The sequence below is a fragment of the Uranotaenia lowii genome, chromosome 2 (genome assembly GCF_029784155.1).
Source record: "Uranotaenia lowii strain MFRU-FL chromosome 2, ASM2978415v1, whole genome shotgun sequence".
Taxonomy (NCBI): Eukaryota; Metazoa; Arthropoda; class Insecta; order Diptera; family Culicidae; genus Uranotaenia; species Uranotaenia lowii.
Window position 1 is genome coordinate 354320246 of NC_073692.1, and position 25015 is coordinate 354345260.

The window sequence follows — 25015 nt, forward strand, 5'->3', positions numbered from 1 at the left end:
ATTTTTGATTTTGGTATGTCTAAGCAATCATTTAAAAATAGGTTAAGGCATCTCTTTGAACAATAAGTCTGTGCGAAACAATATTTTTTCGAAGACTTATAAATAAATAAAAATATCGACTTCAAACCTGTTGAGTGTTGTTATTCGAATTAAAACGTTATTATTTTACTGACTCAATAACTGAAATTCTCATTTGAAAAAAGTCATGCATTAAAGGGTTAAAATAGTTTATTTTGCTTTTTGTGGGGAAATCTAATCGTTGGAATCCTGTGGCTGTAGATATATCGCCTCCAATTTTGTAGCTATATGCTATTTTGGTACGTTTAATTCAATATGTTTCATCAGGTAAACTTGATTAAATAATTCTGTTGTTCCTGCGATATACCTTCTTAAATGTTTGCTGGGTAGCTGGATAAGTTTTTTACGAAAATATCAACGAAATCGTTTTTTTTATCATATTGTTTCATTCTAGTAAGAAGTAAATTAGATCCCTGAATCGTCGTAAACGTTCAATTTAGTTCTTTCATAATTGTTAGTGCTGTGAACAGCGTTTGTGCTCAACTGGTGCGTTCTGTACAGTTTTCCCCTACTAAACTATGCGAACCAGAGGGGTGAATAAACTATTATTTTTTAACTTTTTTTTAACTTTTTTTTAAATCAGGTCTTAAATGCAACACAACAGAATATGTTTTTTCAATTTAAACTTGAATGAATTGACTTTATTTTTACATATATAGTAATAAACTGAACAACAATAAAGCTTGTTTTAATTTTTTGGTGGGTTTTTTTGGAAGAAATCTAATTTTTCACTGGGGGTGCATAAACTTTTTTTTGCATACTGTAGGTACAAAACAATCGGTTAAAGAAAAGAATCCAGTGAGTGAAAATTAAAAGAAGAACAAGAGACGTGCCAAAACAATTAGCTTAGCAAGTGGATGAACTTTCCTACTAGTAGGTAGACCCAGACAGGAGATTCTGCGACACTGTTTTTTTGTGGAGGGATGTTTCGAAGTAAGTTATAAAAAGTACACGCTTACACGAAAAATTCTTTCTAAATATAATATTATAGCACATGTATTTGATGAGAAGGATATAAGCCTATATCGGGTCACGCGAATCTAAGCAACAGTCTTGATCTGTTTCCCTGTAACCGGGCCCAAAAATGGCGTTTCTTAAATCACGCGTATGTATTGCTAACTGTGTAATACAGAACCGCGTAAGAACTACTACAGTAGGTAGGTATCATTTAAGTGAGTCACCATCACGAAATGGCGGATGGTCTTAGCGGGTGTTCGTATAACGACTAGTTTGCTTATCTAGTGTCTTAAAATTCCCTTAGGTGTAACATTTTCTACTTATCGAGTTAAAATCACATCCACGCTAATTCTAAGCGTCACTAGAAAGCTATACATACCGAGGCGATATACTTTTCTTAACTATTTAATGCGAAATTTTGACTTTGACTTTGTTTTTGGGTATTATTGTTTCTGAGAGGTTGATGTTTGTCGTCTTAAATCGATTGCAAGGCACATTTGAATTCACATAATCATAATCCGCTATTCGAGGAGTCGAGAGTGTATGGCACAGTTTCGATTTATAAGCTAACTTCATAGTTTCTAAGGTTAGAGTTTAGCGGTCGTTTGTTTTAGAACTGACGCCGTTCTAGGGGCACAACCCGTTGAATGGGGTGTTCCTCGACGAGGTTTGCGCACAGGAAATGTTTGAGGGAATCCTTGTACTGATCGAGGAGGGCCCGCACGACCAGGGCATAGGTGGGCAGGGTCTCGCGTTTGGCCCGCCCTGCTATCAGAGAGCTCTTGATACCGCGGAAGTAATCCCAGAAGAGTTGCGGTCGTTCCGGAAGTCGATACTCCAGCGTTTGCGGTTTGAGGTCCGGCTTAAAGCGATACCCGTGCCGGCGGATCATGTTCGTTGCGAGCTTGAAGTAATCTCGCCGCAAATCGATTTTGAGCAGGTCCAGACGCTCGAACAGCTGGTCCAGAGTGATGGCACGTTTTTCGGTGAACAACCTTAGGGTGCCGCAGATCTCCTGATGTCGATAGTTTAGGAACTCATCAATTTCGTGGCGGATGTCGATGAGGAATCTCCTACGAGGCGATGGGTACGGGATCAGAGGTTGGCTGATAGGTGGGTTGGGTTGTTGTAATTGTTGATTCGTCGTAGGAGCAGGATTGGGAAGTTGCGGTTGAGCTACCGGAACAGGAGTTTCAGGGAGTCGTTGAGGAGTATTGCTTATTCTAGGTTCTAGGTTCAAATTATGCAGAGAGGGTTTGCCCGTAGTCCGAATTACACCCGTTAAGACTGGCGAGTCCTTCATCATCTGCAGGCATTGATCGAAATTTTTAGTTGGACTGTACTGATCCACCTGCTTCAAGGCAGCTTCCCTAAGATTATTCCGAGGAATTGAGGAGTTTTGTTTCATAGCAGTATCTTCTATCGAATACTCTCGCTGATACAGTTGAGGCCTGATCGGTGAACTCAACAGGTTATCCGTTATTCTATACAAGGTGGGATGTTTCTGAATGGGAACGACCTGGGGTCGAATCGCAGCCTTCGGAGGTTTTGGAGCTTTAGGAACATCCACAAAAGACTGCAAAAATGATCGTTGACTCTGTTGACCACCACCGGAATATTTCTCCCGAAAAAGTGGCGAATTCTTCGAATAATCCAACGGTTGTTCGCTGTTGTACAGATGCTGTAAGGCCGCAGTTCCGAATCCAAACTGCGGAGGCAGAAATACCGGTGCCCTCGGTGTTTTTGGGGACCGCAGATCGTAGTAAGGTGAGCGCCTGGTCCTTTTTCGTCCTACCGCTTGGGCGATTCGTCCACAGATCAGTGCTTCCTTGTTCTCTGGAGAGAGGGCTTCAGCACTTTTGGGTGCAACTTTAGCGAACTCGTTGTGCGGAGTTGTTGTCGTAGAGGAATGTGAAAACTCTTGGCGACCACGATGGGTATTGCTAATGGTAGCTTTCAGTGGAACCGACTGAGGATGTAAGTCCGGGGAGATTTTCGGAGCGACGAATGCTGACGATCTGTAAGAAAGGATAGAAATCAATGAAAAAACTTATACAAATAAACTAAAGAGATCAGATAAATGAATGCATAAAGAGCAGAACCAAAATCAAAACGACACTCAAAGAAGTTTGCTCTAGGGATTATTGAATTTAGAATTTTTTTTTTTTTGTTTCGATTATAGTCGTTTTAACATCTTTATGTCATTCGCGACTTATATCAACGATGAAGTTGACGGACAAGTCAATGAAAAACTTATCCGGTACAACTGTTATCGATCTTTACTCTTGGGCTCGAACTCACGGACATCGGCTCAGAAAGCAACTGACTTGCCAACTGAGCTATATCACAAGCCGTTCAGTTTTTTTTTGTTTAGAATTTTTCATAATTATTTTTTCAAAATGAAAATTTGTTAATTTCTTAATTTTGTCTTCGTTTGGAAGCTTTTTGACACTCAAGTTCATCGATCAATCTAGATATTTATTTCAGATTAGACTCAATTCTACTTAGACTCGATTATCCGGTGTCTCGATGATTCGTGATTCGTTTATCCGTGTATTTTGACTCGATTGTCCGTTTAATTTTTTTTCGTGATTCTATTAACGTTGAAAATAAATATGAAACCAATAATTTTGTTCTGGTTTGGATGAAACTTTTGAGTAAACTTTCAAGCGCAGTTAAAGAAAAACAAAGTTATGCTAAAAAAATTATCATCAAACTAAGCGTTATTGTTATTGAAGTTACAGAATTTCATCATTCATCACATAAGCTTCTGTTTTTTGAAAAGTGTTAATTTGTTCCACCAGTAGGATTTGTCCTCTTCAAGTCTGCCATTCTGTAAAGCAATTTCCCTAATTTGTAAATGGAAGACACTGAAACTGCATTGCTGTATTCCATGTCTCAGTTATTTAAAAGATTTTATCTTTAATGTCAATATGCTTCAAATTGTCGTATTCTCCAGGACGATCCAGAAAACTTCGCATCACCTTCTATCGATATCTAGATTTTATCTTCTGAATCCATCGGCTGTGCAATGCAGTGGTATTTGAAGGCAACAAAAATGTTGAAATTTAACCATCGGGGGACCAGTTTGGGGATCTTCAGCTTCAGAGTGGGCTGAACATTTTTCCAATAGATATGTACGCTTCTTTCGGAAGCCTAGCTTTTTCTACATATGCCGTGAGTACAAACACCTTCAAAATCACTCCTTAGAGAATATACGAGTCATCCACGCTTTTTGTAAAGGCCATTTGCTGATCATCATAAGCGGGAGCTTATGACCGACTGAACCATGACAATACCTGGGCGGCTCTAAGGCGACGGAGAGTTCCCGGGGAAACTAATCCATCTCTTCGAAGCACAGTATTTGAGAGCAGAGGCATTTTCGTGCAAGGTCCTGCACGTCGATATTGTTTTGCTCGCTCAAAGACAACAAGACATGCAGAGCAAACTCGACGGCCTCACCGAAAGCTCCAAGGCAGCAAGTCTCAAAGTCAATATCGGAAAGGCAAAATCGATAGAGATCAACACAGGGAATCCCTCCAGTTTCATGGTAGCTGGGCAACAGGTCGAAAAAGTGGAGTGCTTCCAGTATCTTGGTAGCCAGATAACCCTTGATGTTGGTACCGAGAAAGACATAGAAACTCGGATCATTAAATCCCGAAATATCTGGCGCTTACACCAGATCTCTCTACTAACGAAAATCAGTAGCTTTAACTCAAACGTCAAATTCGTATTATTGTACGGTTTTTGTGAATTTTGTGAATCGCTACCTACAGAATATCATTCGTGCTTGTTGGCCTGGCAAATGGATCTTAAACGTGGAACTACATCGTGTCATCAAAAGGCACTAGAAACGAGATTCGGGAGTGTAAGTAGAGATGGATTGGGCACACGCTGCGAAGAGATGAGAACGAGATGCAGAGAGGCACTTGATTGAAATCCAGCTGGACATCGAAGAAGAGGCAGATCCAGAAGCTCATGGCGGTGTAGTATTTTTTAGTAGTTGATCACCCAGGTATTAAATCCTATTCTATGGATTGCATTCCAGGGCACGGCGAGCCACCGCGGCCCTCTAGTGTGCTATTCTGGGTCCATGGGTGCAATTGGTGGACTCTAGATACTATATACCTCTACGCCATAAAGTCCACCTGGGTCTCTGGCCATAATAACCACCCGGACCTGCAACTAGGGTTATACCCATGATTGGAGACCATACTCGCGCAAAGCGCTCCACAGCAATACTCGTTTTCGAATCACCTCCAGCATATATACCCCATCTTTTATTACGATACAATACTAAGGACCTCTCCCCAAACGAATTGAGTCCCGGTCAGGAGAGAACAAAGACCTCTCCTCTATCGACTTGAGGTCTTGACTCCTCTGTTTTGGCTCGAGGCTCTCTCTCCTTTGCCTGTCCGTGTGCCGAATCGAGAGCAGCTTATCCTGAACACACGCTTGTCACAACACATATCCGGGACTTTACGGAATTACTCGGATGATTCCCGGCGAAGACGTCATCTTACACCGACTCGAGTGACGTGAAGTCACACTACCCGAGAGTATTCCGCGGCGTGAAAACTCTTTCCCCTACGAGCTCGACTGCAGAGAAGGTATTGTCTTATTCCCGCAGCCTCCGGCGCATGGGGCGCGTTCTACTCGGATACTCCGCGACGGTAACGGTGAAGATATCCTACACACGTACGCGACTATATGCAGAAGGTATAGTCTTATCTTTGTAAGCTTTACTGCTAGGGTCGGACACACTCTACTTAGATGCCCTTGACGAAGGAGTCACCCTACATCGGTCGAGGACTGATGCTGGTTCAAACTCCTCTGCAAGGCAGTCATGATCCTCACACATCTTTCGCACGATGTTGTCGGCTGTCATACACACTCCTTCGAACCTGGACAGTTGAACACAAAGTGCTATGTTGTTTCAACTATGTCACCGTAGCTTGGGCAGAATGGCGAAGCCACAAATCCAAACCGATGGTGGTACTTTAGAAGTGCGTCATGCAGATATCCACCTCTCCGTGTTTCCGATCCATCCAAAATCCGACGTTAGGGATCAAGCGATGGGTCCACCGGCCACTTTCAGAGCTGTTCCAGGGGTGCTGCCAGTAGGACATCAAGGCCTCTCTGGCATGTTTTCGCAAATCGGGCGATAGCTTCCTTTAGCAAGACCGAGATGGGCATGACCCCCGCCACAACATCATCTTCTACTGTTGGCACTGTTCGGTATCCGCTGACCACCCGCAGGGTTATCAGCCGCTGCACGCCTCAGAGCTTCTGCAGATTACATTGCCTGCTCAAAGCTGCCTTTCCCGTTGCCACTCCATATCGCAAAATGTGCGAGGTCCCTTTTTCAGCTGCAGCGGATCGCTGAGTTGTTCGATATGGCACGCGAGAGGGTTGCCGTTGCCATTGCCATTCTTCTGCATGTATAACCGACATGGCTCATGAAGTTCAGCCGATCGTCGATCATCACCCCCAGGTACTAGGATGGAGGCCGGCGTAGTCTTTTTTTTTATTAGTTGATCACCCAGGTGGTAAATCCTTTTTACGGATTGCATTCCAAGGCACGGTGAGCGACCGAGTCCCCCCAGTATGCTACTCTGGGTCCATGGGTGCAATTGGGCGACTCATGATACTAAGTACCCCTACGCCATAAAGTCCACCTGGGGCCTCTGGCCATAATTCCCATCCGGACCTGCAACGAAGGCTATACCCGAGATGGGAGACCAAGTCCGCGCTTAAGCGCTCATCGGCAAACTCCAGCATATATACCCTGCCTCTTGTTACGATTCAAGACTAAGGACCTCTCCTCTAACGACTTGAGATCTTGGCTCCGCCTGGCTTGGCTCGAGGCCCTCTCCCCTTTGCCCGTCCGTGTGCCGATCGAGAGCAGCTTATCCTAGACACGCGCCTGTCACAGCACACGTCCGGGGCTTTACGAAAGACTACTCGGATGATTCCCGGCGAAGAATTCATCCTACACCGACTCAGATGACTCACCCGCCGACGACGTGAAGTCATCCTACCCGAGAGTATTTCGCGGCGTAAATACTCTTCCCCCTACGAGTTCGACTACGAAGAAGGGCATTCTTCGGGGGTCGTAGCATTCACGGAAACATGGCTCTTCCCCCTACGATTTCCACTGCGGAGAAGGTATTGTCTTATCCCCACAGCTTCCGTCGCAGAGGGCGCGTTCGACTCGGATACTCCGCGACGGTTACGTTGGAGATATCCTACACACAGACGCGCGACGTACCTGGCAGCTCGGCATACGCAGCTCGGCGTAGTCTAGCCGCTGAAATCCGCACAGTTGACGAAAACCTTGGCTCGCCAGCAGTGGAGGTTTTTTATCACAGCTCTATGCGTCGCAGAAGCTTAAACGAACCATCAGCATTACTGAATGGCATGAACGTCACCCATTTATTACTGATTTTTCTTCCTGGCGCCGAAAGTTCATCTATCTATGGACACAAACACGGAAATTGGTCGTTTAAAATAAAGTTACAACGTCGTCGCTTTCACGGAAACATGGCTTGAACGGCCGTGCTCTTTAGAGTCAGATATTTGCCCAGGTTATATAGTGTTTCATTGCGATCGAAGTGCATGCGTACTGTATTTGCCTCCTGATCGCAAGAGAGATGTTGCTTTAGCTAAGTCTTTTTCGCGCTGCTTATCCAAAGTTAGCTCTCTCTGTGCATCCGAAGATTACATTTTCGTGATTGGTGACTTCAATTTTCCCGGTTTGAAGTGGTGCTCCAACCATGGTAGCTTTCTTTACCTGGATCCAGTACGCTCAACATGTTCGACCCTTTCGAACGTCATACTATGCGGCGTGTCGTACGAAAACGGTCGTATGTTGGATCTGTGCTTTGCCAGCCATGGGACTCGCGTACTGTCCGTTGTTTTGAACCTGTTCCGTACGTTAAAGCGGAACACCATCATCCTATCTTATTGGTCTCGCTCGATGTCTCTAAACTTTCTTCTATCGGAAAATTAGCACCCTTCTATTTCGACTTCAAGAATGCCGACTTTGACGACATTTCTCGTACCATGGTTACATACTATCGTCTGGGAATCTGAGCTCCACCTTTCTGATCCCAACGCTCCGGCCGAAAATTTCTCGCACATCTTGAATTACTTTATTTACTTTATCGATCGCCACGTACCAAAACCAAAATTACTGAATAGAATATACGGACCGCTTGGATCACGACAGTACTAAGATGACTAAAGTCGCCAAAGAGATGTGCCCTTGCTTTTAGAAATTATAACAAGTTAAAAACCTCCTACACTATGGACATTTATTTATCGTATACTAAATTTTACTTGCAAAAAAAATAGTAAACGTTGTCACCAAAACTATCTAGTTTGAGTTCAACGTGACCTCAACTGCCGTAATCTGGCAATCTGACGTATGTGCCATTTTTAGTACGGAGCTTTTTGCAAAAACTTTTTTTTTATTGAGCCTTCAAGCAAATTTCAATAATTAAATCCGTACACAAACGATGACAAAACATGGCCAAATACATGATTTGTGGAAAAAGTCAACGTCATTTTGTTGTGGAAACAGCTATTATTTCTCACTGTTTCCAAGACCAAATGACGTACACCCATCGTAGCATGCGACGAACCAATTCCAGATATTTTCTTTCTCAATCAGTCAAATATTCGCTTCTCGTGGATGGTAAGCTGTATCCGAACCAAAGAAAAGGAGTTTAAAGCTAAGTACGGTAGCATGAGCGAGAGTGAGTTTGAGGATAAATCGGTAATAGAACAGGTCCCTGGACTAACGAAGCGTGAAACGAATCATTTGGAATCTGTGGCAAACAGGAAACGGAAGCATAATGTGATCCTCCCAACATGTAAATGTGAATTCTATTGCTCGAATCACAGTTCCACAGTGAGGAGAACTAAAATAAATAAAGAGTATTGGAACCTTGCCCTGGAGAGGGTCTTCATACTCCAGCACAGCCTTCGCCAGGACGTTAAACGCCGACGGGTCGAGCCTGATATTTCCCGTTCAGGTTTCAAAAAAGCATTTTCATATGCTTACAATCTAACAGACGAAAGCAAACCTGTTCACCATTAAAGGTTTTTCTTGAACACGCTGGGCTAAAAATGGAGTAGCTAGTAAGTTTTTCTAACACTTTGTGAATTTCAAGTTGATTTCTTAAATGCTATATTTTTTCCATTTTCTTTCAGCAATGTGATATACAGGGCCCATGAATCAGCAGACATTGAGTTATCCGGGTCAAGAAATTCCTCCGACGAAGTTTCGGTAAGGCCTCTTGCGTACAATAGCCAACATTCAGTCTTAAGTCAACTCTCCTATTCAATAGCGTGGATAGAGGTATCGAAAAGTCAAGAAAGGAACATATTATTAAGGAACTCTGTCCTTTGATGCCGGAAGACAAACGATTGTATTGGAAAAATCTTGAAGTCAACAATAACATTGATGAATTCTGAATCTTGATAATATCATTCTAGTCAACAATTATGAAATAACTTAGAAATAAATCGATTATATTATTCTTCCTCTATAATTAATGTTTAGCTTATGAATTTAAATAAAAAAATCTAATAATCCAACCAACTTGTCAATATTTTCAATATTAAAACGCATCATTCATTATGCAAAAAATATTATGTGTATAGCACCAAACCGAATAGCGACAGTAGGACTAGCGACGCTTTTTTACTAGCGAGATTCATGTCATTCGCAGGTTTGTTTTTCTTTTTTCAGTCTAGTAGGCGTTTTCGATGTAGTACTCGAACATTGTTTATTATGTTATTTACTGTATATTTTCCTTAGGCCATCAATCGCATGCTCCAAGTCTCCTAGGAAACTCGCGATGAGTCGTTATTATTTTCAACGTCGCGACGTATGCGACGTCTTGTTAGTAGACAAAGCTGCTATGATTATTAGCGCTCATATTTTGGATTTTTTCTGCATGCATAATATTAAACACAAGGACTTAATTAAGACCCAAACCCACCTCCTTCCGCCCCTCCCAACCTCCTCGTGAATAAGCAAAGCCATTGACACCTTTTGAAATTAATAATCATTTTACAAATATAAAGGTATAAAGGTTTTGTCCCTCATTTATATTAGTCCTGAAGCTGCCACTAGTAACCCGAGCAGACTTTTATGGCAAAATTATAGCAAATTTTACTATCACGCCCTGAGAGTTGAATTTGCTCTCATTATGCTTGACATAAGGTGGTACACAGCAAAAATGAGAGCACAATTTTTCATACTTGGTTAGCAAAGTGATACCAAATTTTGCTAAAACTGAGTCCCCAATTACACCTCGTTTTCCGAGAGCTTGGAGAGCATAATGATGCCAATATAGGGCATCAAAACATTTTCTTTGAAAGCAAAATTTGCGATCAATATGCTCTCGAAACTTTTTCTCACGAGAAGCGTAATTTGGCATCATTCTGCTAATTAACGTACGAAAAGTTTACTTCCATTTTAACTGTCAGTCGAATGAATAGCAAATTCTGTTCTCATGACGTGATAGCCAAATAAGATTTTAAATAGCTGTAAAAATTTACTCAAGAAGAAGAATTTCAATTTTCCTTCATCAATTTCTCTAGTGCATGGTTTTTGAAGAAATCTTCAATTTAAATAATTCTATTCGCTCCAAGAATAAAATGGATAGTATACATAAAGGCGTTTTATCATGCACGGCGTGCCTGGCTGTTCATATCATGAACATTATGCTGTAACAATTAGTTGCATAAACAAAGGCGCTTTTGTTACCTAGCAAATAACATGAAAATTCCATCGACATTTAGTTTCAGTTAGAAGGTTTCCCGGAAGAAGAAGAAGTCGTTTGTTTATGTTTACATTTCATAGTCCTTAATTTATCGTTTTTTAATGTTTCTTTAAGTTTAAAAATTTTAAATTTGTAACGGTTGTCCTTCTTAAACGTAGCCTACTAGAATAAGCTTGAAGTGTTCCGGAAAAAAGATACGCTAGAGCAGAATATTGCTTCGCCGAAATAATCGCAATCCCGCCTTAGCGAAAATGGTTGACTGCTGCAATTCATGTGCAACCTCCGTTCCTCGAGAGCTAGCCATCACCTGTAAAGGTTTTTGTAAGTCTACGTTCCATTTAAAATGCGTGAAAATTTCCACTGAATTGCACGAAGCTATCAAGCAAAACACACAGATTCGTTGGATGTGTGTTGCTTGTAACAAAATGATGCAAAACGCAACTTTCACAGCCGCATTAGCATCCACCAATGCTGCTGTGCTGCAAGTGGAAGTACAACACAATCGGATCCTGGAAGAGCTAAGAAATGAAATAAAAATAAATAGCGAAAAGATAAATGCAATTCTTGATATAAATAACCCTCGTACACCGAAGCGCCCGGGAAGCTTCACAATGCCGCCTCCCAGCGCAAAACGTAATCGTACGATTCTTAATTCGAACCCTTTCCAATCAACTCCAAGAGTACAAACCGAAGGTAGTAAAGTTGATTCGGGAGGTTTGATTAAAATTGTTAAAGACAATCCGAAATTCTGGCTGCATCTGTCTAAGTTCGACCCTCAAACAACAGTTGATGATATAATTAACCTAGTCAAATCGAATTTGGGTATAGATTCCGAAATAGAAGCTGTGAAATTGGTACCAAAAGGAGCGCGTTTAGATGATTTAACTTACGTGTCATTCAAGGTTGGAATAAATATCGAAAACAAGGAAAAGGCCCTTTCCGCCTCGACTTGGCAGAAAGGAATTTATTTCCGTGAATTTGAATTCAAATTCACTCGCAGAGCAGATATTTTTCGATTCGGCCCACAAAATGCCACCAACGTTACCACTGCCGCTGTTTCCATCGCCCAACCAACAGTCAGCGATAAACAGCCAATCGTCGATTCCTTTTTGCCACGGCGCACGGATCAAACAATGCAGCTATCGTTCTGCCAGCAATAACGTTTCAGCTGATAGTTCCTCTCGGTTTCGGGCTCGCATAAATCCGCCTGTAATTAGAGAAAACAATTGCTCGCTGACCAAACAGAATAGTTTGAGTATATATTACCAAAACATGAACAGCATTCGCAGTAGAAAGAGACTCGAGGCTGTTTTTTTGTCTGCGCTTGAAAACGATTATGATGTATACGCATTCTGTGAAACAAATTTGGATGAAACTATCAATGAACGAATGATTTTTCCTGGAACGTTTTCAACTTACCGCTGTGACCGCACATCTGTGAATTCAGATAAGATTTCCGGAGGAGGAGTATTGATTGCTGTGAACAATCGTTTTTCCAGCACTGTGATTAATGAATCGACCTGCAACGAAGAAGTTACCGTGAAAATACTATTGAGCGGAACCGAAATTTTTATCTGCTGCATCTACTTACCTCCTGGCTCAAGCTGTGATCGTTACTGTGCTCATACGGCAAGTATAAACGCGCTAGTTAATTATGCACCGGCTGAAAGTAAAGTGATGGTCATTGGAGATTTCAATTTGAAAAACACAAGTTGGTATCGAGATAAAGAAACTGATCTTCATCTTTTGCCAAATAATGTTCGCTTACCGGAAGAAGTCGTCCTTGTTGACGATATGGCTGCATCGGATCTGCTTCAAGTTTGTGGAATACCTAATCAAAACAATCGGTTTCTTGACTTGTTATTTACAAACGACGAGGAAAGCTGCCAAATAGAGAAATGCGTACCGCTGATACAAAACGAATTGCACCATACTGCAATGGCTGTAAGTGTCAATGTTGACAAACTGCATTACGCGGACACAGGATCGGATCAGGAAAACAAGGTAATGATTGATTTGAAGCATTTCGATGCTGTAGCCGTTTCTCAATCACTGCTGGAGATTGAATGGAATAACGTTTTTATGTCGAATGACGATTTTTGCGTTGATAGCGCTAAACTGCGTGCTCAAAATATGTTCGAATTTTTAAGCAATCTGGGTGTCTTCGATAACGTTGCTGATAATTCACGCTCTGTTGAAAGTTCTATTGATTTTAACGTCTTGTCTTTCTACTATGTTGTTTACGGCATATTGCTAGAACACTGTAGAACATTCATAGAGAAACCGAATCGAACCAAATATCCGGAATGGTTCAACGCCGAAACCATTCGTCTTCATAAAGATAAGAAAAAGAAATATAATAAGTATCGTAGAAGTAAAACTCAGCCGGATAAAACTGCTTACCGATTTGCGGCCAATGCTTTCAACACTTTGCATAGAGCCCAACGTATCACGTATTTAAACGAACTTCAAAGAGATATTCAAACAGAACCGAAACGTTTTTGGAAGTACGTCAACTCCAAACGTAAGACGAATTTAATCCCGAAAAATATTTCTTTCAACAATAAAAAGGCAAATACTTTGGATGAGGCTTCAGAATTATTCGCCGAATATTTTCGCAGTATTTACAGCGCTAACGATTTAAATACAGAACTACGATTCCAAGCCGCAACCGAAATTATTCCTGAATTGAGAGTATCGATCACCGACATTCAACGAAAAATTTTACTGCTAGATGAGTCCAAAGGAAGTGGACCTGATGGAATTCCAAATTCATTTCTCAAAAAGTGCGTAACCGGCATCGAAGAGCCTTTGCAATTGCTATTCTCTGCTTCAATTCGTGAAGGTCGGTTTCCAAAACTATGGAAGATCTCACATATTTTGCCGATTCATAAGAATGGTTCTAAACTGCCTGCTGAAAATTACCGTGGGGTAGCAATTCTCTCTGCGATTCCCAAACTGTTCGAAAGCATAATTTACGATCAAATGTACCCATGGTTAGAAAGAAAGATGTCAGATTTTCAGCACGGCTTTTTGAAAAAGCGTTCAACAGTGACGAACTTGGCGGAATTCGTTTCTCGCACTACTCAATGGATGATGCAGGGATCACAAGTTGATACCATATATACCGACATGTCCAAGGCTTTTGACGTGATCGACATTAATGCTCTCCTGTCAGTTCTATGTAAAAATGGAATTACCAGTACCTGCCTGCAGTGGATTGGTTCATACCTAACAGAAAGAGTACAATTCGTGAAGCTTGGGAATGCGAGATCCAGCGTATTCTCGGTTAACAGTGGTGTACCACAAGGGAGTCACTTGGGACCCCTTCTTTTCATCACTGTTATGAACGAGTTCCCCGGAGTGTTGCGTGACGTGTATGTTTTGATATACGCAGATGATCTGAAAATGTTCCTTCCAGTTCGAAACCCCAAGGATTGCTTGACTCTACAAAATGCGGTATATAGGTTCTCTGAGTGCTGCAGTGCGTTTGGATTGAAAGTTAACGCCTCAAAATGTAGCACGATAACCTTTTCCCGGAAGATGAATAACATCTTGCACGAATATCGTTTCGAAAACAGCACTATCATTGCTAGAAAATCGTCAGTGAAGGACCTAGGCGTTGAGTTGGATGCGGAACTCAATTTTTCAAAACATATTGAACAAGTCGTTGCCAAAGCAAACTCCATGTACGGTATGGTAAGCAGGATTTGTCACGAGCTGGACAACCCTTACACCATTGTTTCGATTTATGTTGGTCTTATCCGAACTGCAATCGAATACGCCAGTATTGTGTGGCAGCCATACTACAATGTACATAAAAACAGAATAGAACGAGTCCAAAAACGATTTCTAAGGTACGCCCTAAGGAACCTGGGTTGGCAGGACGAAATGCCGGAATATCGAGCCTTATGTATGCTGGTAGGATTGGATGCACTGGAAAATCGTAGGAAATCAATCGACGTGTTGTTTTTTAAAGATCTAAACACTGGAAAATATTTTTCACCGTATTTGTTGTCACAAATCTCACCTAACGAAGGACGAAGCAGTTTGCGCAGTATAAGGCCGTTTCAGCTAACAAACCGTATCCAGAACTACGCTCGGAATGAACCTATTTATAGAATGATGGCGCTCTACAACGCTCATGCTAATGTGATAAAGCTAGAAATGTCCAGAGAACAAATCAAAAATAGATTTAAGTTAGCGTATTCTTAATATTTAGTTAAAACTAGTAAAGATTAAAGGCTGAAGCCTAGGATCGAATAAACAAATAAAAAATAAAAGGTTATTCGTCAGTCTTCTGTAGAATTAGAATTAAGTTTTTCAAAAAAGTTTTTAATTTCCAATTCAATGTTATGAGATTCGGATAAAATCTGGTGTTACTGTTTCAATTGCTGGTCATCCTAATAAAAAATAAGTTGCTGTATTGGAAAACCTTATAAACTGTTCTTATGAACACGATTTGATAAACCGTAAGTCAAATTCTAAACCTGAATTAATTAAAAATTTGAAAATTTTTAGTTTGATTTAGATAAAAACATTACTTTTATAAATCTTGTTATTATGGGCGGTATATTACAAAGTAAATATTGCTTTCTAATATGAAACTAAATATGAAGTTACTTTGCGAGGTTATAATAGCGCCTTCACTTATGCAACTTATAGTTCATGCAATGTTCATGATAGGAGCAATGATGTATACCGTGCATGGTAAAATGCTTAAGTGTATGCTTCAAAAAACTGTTGTTTCTTGGAGCTAATGATTGTGACTATTTTTTTAATTGATTTTCTTTTAAACTTTGAGAAAATGGTGACGGCATATTGATATTTAAAACTTATTTAATAGTTATGACTCATCCTATCTGTTACTAAAAGTTAATTTTTCCTAATGATAAAAATAATAAAAGTTGCGTCTTACCAGTTTCAGGTTGTACGTCATCTTTTGACCACTGTTCCAAATGATAGGTTGGGTTATCAAATTGATAATTGTTAGGGACAAATTTTCCATCAGCAAAGCAGTTGTTGCATTATTGGGAACATGTTTATGTGCTGCTGAGTCAGATTCGCAAATATTTCCCTCCTAAGCTATGGCGGATTTTCACTGCTTCATTGGCGGATAAGAACGTATCCTTCATGCTGCAAACATACCAGCCTTTAAATTTGTTCCGGGATTTGAAACTTACTGGGATTATTCAGCGATAAGCGCTTGAAGCATTTTGCTTACAATTGCCATTAAATGAAATGGCCGGGTGTTGATACGCCGCTCATCATTCGGTGTTGTAATATTCCAGTGTCGCTCATGAAAATTGTGATGTTCCGGATCAAAAATGATCTTTCGATAACTGCCATTTTAATGTATTAAAATGCCTGGAAGTAAAATAAAACAATCCCAGAGAATTGGATACCTAAACTGGGTAAGTTACCTTGACGTATTTGTGAAAACTTGGCCCCAAGGGTGATTGGCCGAATAGAACAGACACTTGTGAGCCAGGTAACCAGCTTCAGTGGAATAATTTTCCTTGCGAAGGAGTAACGCATACACCAAATCCAGAAAGGAAACCGCTGGGCCGCATCTTCGAGCTCATCGATGGAATGAAGATGGGCTGTCCAGATAGGAGAATACGGTGACCTGTAGGATAATCACTTTAAATCTTGCACGTCCATTTAATTCTTAAGATTCTTACCTGAAAATCAATCGCAATGCTGCAACACTGGAATCCCAAAAAATCTTGCACAATTTCACGAACCAACGGTCACCGGTTCCGGTCGGATTGTACACATTCCACCTTTTCGGGCGACTCGACATCCCATCCGTACCCAGCAGTTTCTACTATTTTTGCACGACGAATGGCACACGAAACAAACAAGCAAATTTGTTCAGCTTTTACTAGGTATGTTTTTGTTTTCATTTCTTCTCATTGAGCTTTGAACTACACTGTGATAAATCACATAGTCGTTTTTTTAAATAACATAGGGTACTAAGAGCAAGTTCACTGGTTCAGATGGAGATAGAAATTTCGAAGGTTTACAACACATCACAACACATTTGCCGTACACCGGTGTTGGGAAAATCTGATATTCGAACAGTTTCGCGCTGCAAAATTTGTATCGTATAACACTTTTTGGCCGAGGGTGATATAAAAACACGATGTTTTGCAACACCGAACCGAGTGATATAGTCGGCGTTGCAATACAGTATTCGTGCATGAAACGCTTCGGTGCTGCCATCTATCTTATGCTCAAAACCTCAGTTGAGGGGAAAATAAAGGAAATTGAGCAATTTCAGGATGTATGTGTTTGTGTTCGTTTTCTTATAAAAAAAAATTGATACGAATTGCAATGAAGTTAATCAACTCTTTAAAACTTACAGCCAATTTTTTTCATGCCCTTGCCAATCGAATACATTTTGAGGCGCAGAGATGCCAGATAGCTGGGTGAATAAATAAATTCTGTTTGTATGTTTTGTTTGAGCGGTTTTCGGGAGTAGGAAATTGTTTCGCTTTTTTATTTGAAAAAGATATTCCGTCGGAATGTCCGGTAACAAGTTCGGAACGCCGTCTTTAATGGATCCATCATCTTTAGAAAACGGAACCCTCGCTGTTGATTCGACAAGTGTCAATCATATCAAACGCAAGGCGTCGTATCGGAAGTAAAATTCAGCTTGTGTCTGAAATATCTATACTTTTTATTTGTCACTTATTTAATTATCACTTTGAAAATGAAAGTTTTAGAAAGAGTTCAAAAACTTTATCAACTCGTGTAATCAAATGCCCTCCAATACAAAACTCCTAATTCTGCAGAATACAGTTTAATATTGGGATGCATTATAACTTAAACAATACTTATTCATACACGTAAATTATAAAATTTTCATATTGGCACTACTATGCGACTATTTCGAGTTAATGATCAAGTAAAATGAATTTGATTTCAATTTTCAAACGGTGAATTCAAAATAAAAAAAGTCAGTAAAATTACTGAAAAGCAAATTCTCTTGGCATCGCTGGTTGCTTTCAATTTTATACCTTCGTATTCTATCACACCGGTGGACGGCCAACCTTTTTGGTCTATATTTCACGATAGAAAAATTTCCATCTGTACTACAGACGTCAAAATTCCTACCACTTTTTCCCAACACCATTGGACTTGCTCTAACAATTGTGAAGCTACACATAATTTTTATTATCGACTTGAAATTAGTTAGATTAAACCATATGAAATAGTTCAAAATGAATAACAATCTTTCGAAGGACAGCTTATTTTGATATTGTCAATGGCCCTAATATTGATTATTTTTCATTTTGATTTTATTTACATCGAAACCTTTTCTCAAAATAGAAACTTTCAGCGAATCGGGCCCAAGCAAATAATTATTATAACGTATATAAAAAACAACAGCGCTTTAAGATTCTCTGGGATCAACTATAAGTGTGTAATTATGCTAAAAGAAAGGATAAAAATATATTTAAAAATCTTTCTCATCGCCCAGCCTAGAAGATTTGTAATGGATTTTCTAATTGGTAATTGATTCAAGTATGTTCATTGACACGTGCGATGAAATGCTAGGTAGAACAATTTTGTAGGGGCCGTTCAAATATTACGTAACGCAATTTTCGATCATTCTCAACCCCCCCACCCCTCTACGTAACACATTCATCTCATATTTTCTATCCTAAATTCATAAAGCGTAACAAACTCTTACACCCCCTCCCCCCCCTTAACGCGTTACGTAATATTTGAATGGCCCCTGTAAAGGAATGAAGAACAGGCATCAGATTAGCTTCGTAGGATAAAGTTTTGGATAGGTGTTGAAAATTGTATGTCTAGGGCATTTTTGTATTGGAAATCATGAAAGTGTGGTGGTACACCTTTGCCTTAAAACAGACTAACTTGTATAGGAAGCGTGATTGACTTTTGATCACACATTCCTAAAGGCAGCAGGCCAGTTGGATTGTGTAGTGTGAATACACAATCGGGCATCGGCGCACACAGGGGTAAAACATGAAAAAGGCGATCAAAACTGTTTTCTGCCGAAACTGTTCGTTTTAGACCTATAGTGTCTTCGAGACAAATGACCAGCATTACAAGGGCTAAAAAATAAGTTTTTTAAAAAATTGATTAATCCACCTAGTAGTGAGTTAGAAAAACTAACTTTTTTAATATCCATTTTAGAGCTGTACTGTCTGAGAAAAGTTTTTAGCTTGTACCAATTCTAGCAACTTTGCTAAAGAAGTCATAGCTGTAACATTAATCGTTTCAAAGTTATGACAATTTTTAGAAAAATAACACCAATTTTCAGTTTTTTCAACATAACTTTTTTGCGCGTGATTTTTCATTTAAAATATGTTCTAGAGAGTTTTGAAGACAGAAAAGTTGTACACTTTTGCTGAATATACTGTATAGAAATTTTGAAGTTTAAACGAGATATCTTAAAAATACTTAACAAAAATAGTCATTTTGAACTGGTTATATCTCCTGAGTTCGGACGAGTTCGGTTACATATTTTACAGTTTTGCAATCAAAAAAGTATCGCCTTTCAAACAATATACAATTAAAAGCTGATTCCTGTTAGGCTTATTTTGCTTCGCTTGACTGAGCTGCCTTCTCTTCACTGTAGAAGGAGGTTTACATGTTTCCGGAGCATAAAAATGGAAACACGAGAGATGTCAACGAGAGATGTCGGCTTCATGGGCAGTAGCCAAACTATTCGAATTGGTGGTCTTGGATCCGATTTTCTTGTTCTGTAAGAGCATTTTTTCCGACGATCAACACGGATTCTTACCCAAGAGCGCCACGACAATTAACCTTCTGACGTTTACACCGATTTGTCTGTAGCATTCAACAATGTCTACCACGATATTACTATTGGAAAGCTTGAACGTTTGGGTCTCTGTGGAACCCACCTGTCGTAACCTTAACGATCAAGCATAACTTTTTATAAAACAGAATCATTTCATACCAATATTCTCTACACTTTCTTGGCAGGTTCCGGAGCTAATATCTGGACGTAAATTACTAGACCTAGACTCGTTATCCAGACTGTCATCTACGTCTTTGGTATGCCCCAGGGCATGGATGGCAACACTCCTCCCTCAGATCGGCTTGTCCATTGAAAGAGAGTGCAATTTTTTTGTCTGCGCCCCCTTCCCACCCAAGCTGTGCAGTCACAGTCACTGATGAAGTGAATTCCTTTCTCAAGGAAATTCTATTGTGTTGAGGACAAATCTGAGAGCTAACACACTTTCTTCTGGTACGTTCACGAGAAAAGACGCTGCTCTCAGAACCAGAAGTGTGCTGATTTTTCAGGATTTGTCCCGATTTTCGAGAGACCGTCTCGATTTTTCAAAAACTCTCGGATTGTCCCGATTTTTTGAAAATTGGTCTTTAATGTCCTGAATTGTCCAAATTTTTCCCAAAACATTTCTCAATTATAATTGAATTTATAGTTAAATAATAAAAACATCAAACGAATCTGTAATATACAGTTTTCCTCTTAAACCGATGGTAATCATCGATTCAGATGATATTTAAACGGTGGTTTTAGATATAAACCGCAAGCCAGCTAGGCTGTTTATCTTTTCTTTTACATAAATTAAGGAGTCTACAGCACCGTTATGCAATCTGAGAAGAACTGCATTTTATTTCCACCAATCTACCGATGCCTTGCAAAATCCGTTTTAACAGATCTGTTCATTATTTTTGGGTTCATATTCTGTCCGCACAGAAGGCAGATTTAAAGGATTTGGTCGAGATTAGTACAGATTTTATCATAATTCATGATTGAAATTCTTTAATCTTTGTGATTTTGGAATTGTGATGTGAAAATTTTGTTATTGTTAAAGTCTAATAGTTTTTGTTTTTTTCCGTTATTTGTGTCATTTTTATAATTGTTGTTTTTTTTTCTCATATTTGTGGTTTTTGCAATTTTTTTTTATTTTTGTCATTTTTCAGCTTTTTTTGGTAATTTTGGTCAATTTCATTGAATTGTTTTAGTTTTTTCGTAGACGATTAAAATATTTGTAATTTTTCGAATTTTTGTAAGGGGATTTTGAATGGTTGAAAAGTCCAAACTTTAAGGTACCCCTATATTATGTCCGAATGATCTAAAATTTTGCACAAGTAAGTTTTTTTTTTGCCTTACCTGTGTCTGTTTCCAATTTGAGTTGCTGGCTGCACTACTGGCGGCGTTCTACTACTGTATCCTGTCATGGAAACGTGGGATGATTGGGGATGCTGATAATAGACCATTGATATCGGAACTTCTCTAGGTGGTTGTTGAGGTAAGGAGGCTTCGCTTCTCCGCCTGGCCAACGACTCCTGATACGGATGCACTCGTAAGTGTTCCCTTAGTTTACTGTTACTTATATTGTTACTACTACTACTACTGCTAACAATGCCACAATAATTGTCATTAGAACTTTTACTATTACTTATAACGTTATTATTATGTCCTATGAGGTGAAGCTCTCTTCCAGCGTGGGCTTTTGGATTTGGTGAAATCACTTGCACCTCAAAGCCGTTGTCTTTGATGTGAGTCTTTGGCGTTCTGTTTTTCTCTGCATCTTCTTGTTTTGGTCGATGTTTCTCGGGGGTCTTTTTCAGAATTGTTGGCTCATTTGGAATCAGCTGAGTGTCCACCAGAGTAAAATTAAACACGATGTCTGAGTCGTCGAAATTCTCCCGCACCGCCACCTTCTGGTTCTGAACCTTCTGCACCTTCTGAACTTCACTTTTTCGATCCGAACCGACACTTGCGTCGAGATCGCATTCAATCACCAGATCGTTCCGTTCGTCCTCATCCTCGTCCAGTTCTTCGCCCTCCCGATCGAAGAATCCTCCGTCGCTGGACTCCTTCTCGATTTGGTCGTAGTATATTTTGGGCGGGGCGGCCATCTTGCTTATCACCAGTTGTTGAGGGGGTTCTCCCATCATCGTCGGGTTGTCCCCATCGCCGATCACATCGATAAACTCGTCGTCTTCGTCCTCCAAAGGTTTCTTCAACGGTGGCACCAAACCGTACCCCATGCTATTGGTGGTGTTGAAATCGGCCGCGTGGTGGTATCGCTGATGATACGAATACTTGGCTGCCAGCGTGCCAGAATGAAACTTTTGCTGCATCCTTTCATTGAAATCTGCGAAATAAATGAAACAAAAAGAATTTATCAACATGAGTTTTATAGAAGGACAAATCTATTGTGAACACGTTGTATGATGGTAATTTTTTGATAACTGATACGATCGCAACATTCAATTGGTGAAGATTATTAAGATAATCGGATAGCACTCTCTGGAGCCACCACTATGAGTAGCTGCATTTATATATGATTATCATGACTTAATAGAAACTCTAAATTATTGTTCGATCCCAACAGTTTATGGTTGATTTCTATCGAAATTCAATGTTGCAACTCACGAGCTACTGAACAGGTCGCAATTTCAAGCATTTGCAACCATTTGAGGCACTCAGAGCCAACGGGCAAATGATGCAAAAATGAACAATTTTGAGTTAATGTCATATGGTTCTTTATATTTCAAACTATACATGATGTAATTCTGAGATTTTGTTCGCGAAGAGAACTTAAACTTTTCAAAAATTATTTAAAATAAAACTGAGCGATACGAAAAGTATAAAGCCTGTGTTTTTAACGGGGTACTGCTTCTTTATAAGTTTTTTTTTCTGATTGTTTTTTCTTTTGTGATATCAGATTGAAATGCAACACTTTTCAACTTTTTCAAACCTGTTTTATAACTGAACATCGAAACGAGTTAACGTCTCGGGGACGTTTATGTTGGCGCAATTGACGAGCTATGACTTGATCGGCGATACTCATGGTTTTGATGTTAACTTGCGTTTCTCTTTGGACGTTTACTATCAGCCGATAAAATCTCATTCAAAGAACAAAATCCTTAGAAATACTTGGAAATAAATCAGAGAAAACCTCTTTTAGCACCGTTGATGATAGAATAAAATATTTAAAAATTTAATTAGAACTGAGAAACGACTTCTACACTGCTGATGAAGCTTCGCAAGATGAACAGCTATCACACTCTCTGGAGCCACAGCCATCAATTGAATAAATTCTTTAATTTGAAATTTGTTTCAGCAAGAGTGCCATTTTTTTTATTGAAGTAAATGGCAATTTGTAATCAAAATTTTATTCGTTTTATAGGATCTTTAACGGTGGAGATGACTTCGTGACGCGACATGAAAACCGTGAAATTTGAATGCAATTTACATTTCGAATTCATTCAAAATGCACGAGGAGTCTTCGTACCCTTATTCGAAAGCAATAACATTTACTTTCATGAAAAAAGAGCAGATTTTATCTATTTTCGCGTTTTTTGGGGCTGAAAGGAATGTCTTGAAAGAACATGTTAATTGCGTGAAAAAGCGTTGCTAGAAGTAGTGGCTCCTGAGAGTGCGCTGTTAGTCGTACTAATATTAGTAAATAAATCGATTCATAGTTTGACAATTTATTTCAAATTTCTATCGAATAATTGAATTGAATCATGATAGTGGCTCCAGAGCCACTACCATTAGTTAATTTATGTATTTAAACTTTTCTTCGGTAGAAATTTGAAATAAATTTTCAAACTATGAATCTTTTTGTTTTATTACTTAGTTCGATAAATAATTTACTCTTCCTTATCTTTGAGTACTCTCTGGAGCCACTGAGTATAAAACGGCTTCATTATTTTAAGTATATGTTCGGATGAGTTACCTTTACGCTGAATAGCACGGAAAGCTGAACAATGTTCAGCTTTGAGTTAGGAGCTTAATATTTTATCTGTTTATTCAGAACTCTCCCATTTTGCATGTATTTTTCTCCGTTTGAGCAACTATCAAATCATATACAATTGTTTGGAAAGCTAATTTGTATTTTTTTTATTCTTAATATTAAATGTGAGATTATCTGTCAAGCTTCTCATTGATCAAGATACATTGTATTGGAGCCACCTATTTGAATTCAAAGCACTTTTTCAGATAAATAAAATCATTTTTTCAGCACAATACTACGTTTATGGGTATAAAAAATTCAAAGCCAGATTTTGTGTGCATCCCGGTGGGTATCATATGTATATTTTTTACTCATTTTCTCAGTTGAGCCTTTGCGCAGTAGTGGAAAAAAATATACCTATCAGTTTTTAAGGAAGCTTCAATAGATTTGACCTTATATTTTATCTTCAAATGGTAAAACGGTTTTTTCTTCTTTTCCATCCTCCCATCCAATGAAAATCTCTTTTGGAGTTTATTTTACTTTTCTAGATGGATGATCTGCCCGTACAATGTGAATTCAAATTTTATCAACTTATGATTCCTACCGAATTCGTAATTATAGATTTTTCTGTAATTATGTATACTGTTATATTTAACATTAATTAAGATTTGAATTTCTGATATATTTTTTCAAAAACAAAAATCGCCCAATCCAAACATTTTTAAGCTTTTTTTTTGAAAAAGCATCTTTCCATCTGTACCCTTACTTCGAGGGCTTCGAATTTTGAACCAAATTTTCGTGAAAATTTCCTTTTATAATGGAAAATATGTATTGGGTATGGGTTAGCTAGAAAAACCTACAGTTTTCCAAGCCCGCAAATCTTTTTGTGGTATTGGTATTTGTCTATTTTTAAGTTAATTGCAATGGGATTTTCATTTCTTTGTAACAACTTTTGATTTGAATAATTACAGAAAAAATTTCGAGCTGATATAAGAATATTGGGGGTTGATTGATAATGGGGAAACACATAACAAATACGGATTGTTCAAATTGTTACTAGGGTTACTGTATTACTCATGAGGGTCACCTTACAATTGGATGAGGAGTAGGCGTTGGTTGAAAAAAGTCACGATGTTTTTTTTTCTCCTATCAAAATTTCAAATATTGTCTTGAAAAGTGGAAAATTGTAAAAATTTAAAACTGTGAAGAAATCAAATCACTCATGTTTCCTTCAGTTGTTTCTGAAGCTATAAACCAGGATCATTTTCATTGAATGCTGTGGACCGCTACGCTAGGTGAAACAAACCTGAAAATCACCGTTCAAACTCGAGTCTCTGAAAAATGGCTTAAGCTTAGTACGTTACTAGTTTTTAATTAAATCATACTATAAAGACAGTGAACAGTGACAGTGAAGTTTATAAATTCGAAACGGAAAAATCAATCATGAAATTTAGAATGCACTTC

The 25015-nt window shown here is 39.2% G+C and overlaps 1 protein-coding gene across 8 annotated transcripts in view; it reads right to left on the bottom strand.

Moving 5' to 3' along the window:
• Positions 1–1067: 1067 nt before the first annotated feature.
• LOC129744274 (uncharacterized) overlaps positions 1068–25015 on the bottom strand; it is a 107303-nt gene continuing 83355 nt past the window's right edge. For all 8 annotated transcript variants that reach the window (XM_055736713.1, XM_055736717.1, XM_055736716.1 and 5 more), the window contains 2 exons: positions 20974–21964; positions 1068–3053 (listed from right to left, as the gene is read on the bottom strand). In XM_055736713.1, coding sequence (XP_055592688.1) covers positions 1646–3053; positions 20974–21964 — 2399 coding nt within the window. In that variant the 3' untranslated portion in view covers positions 1068–1645. The remainder of the gene's footprint in view (positions 3054–20973; positions 21965–25015) is intronic.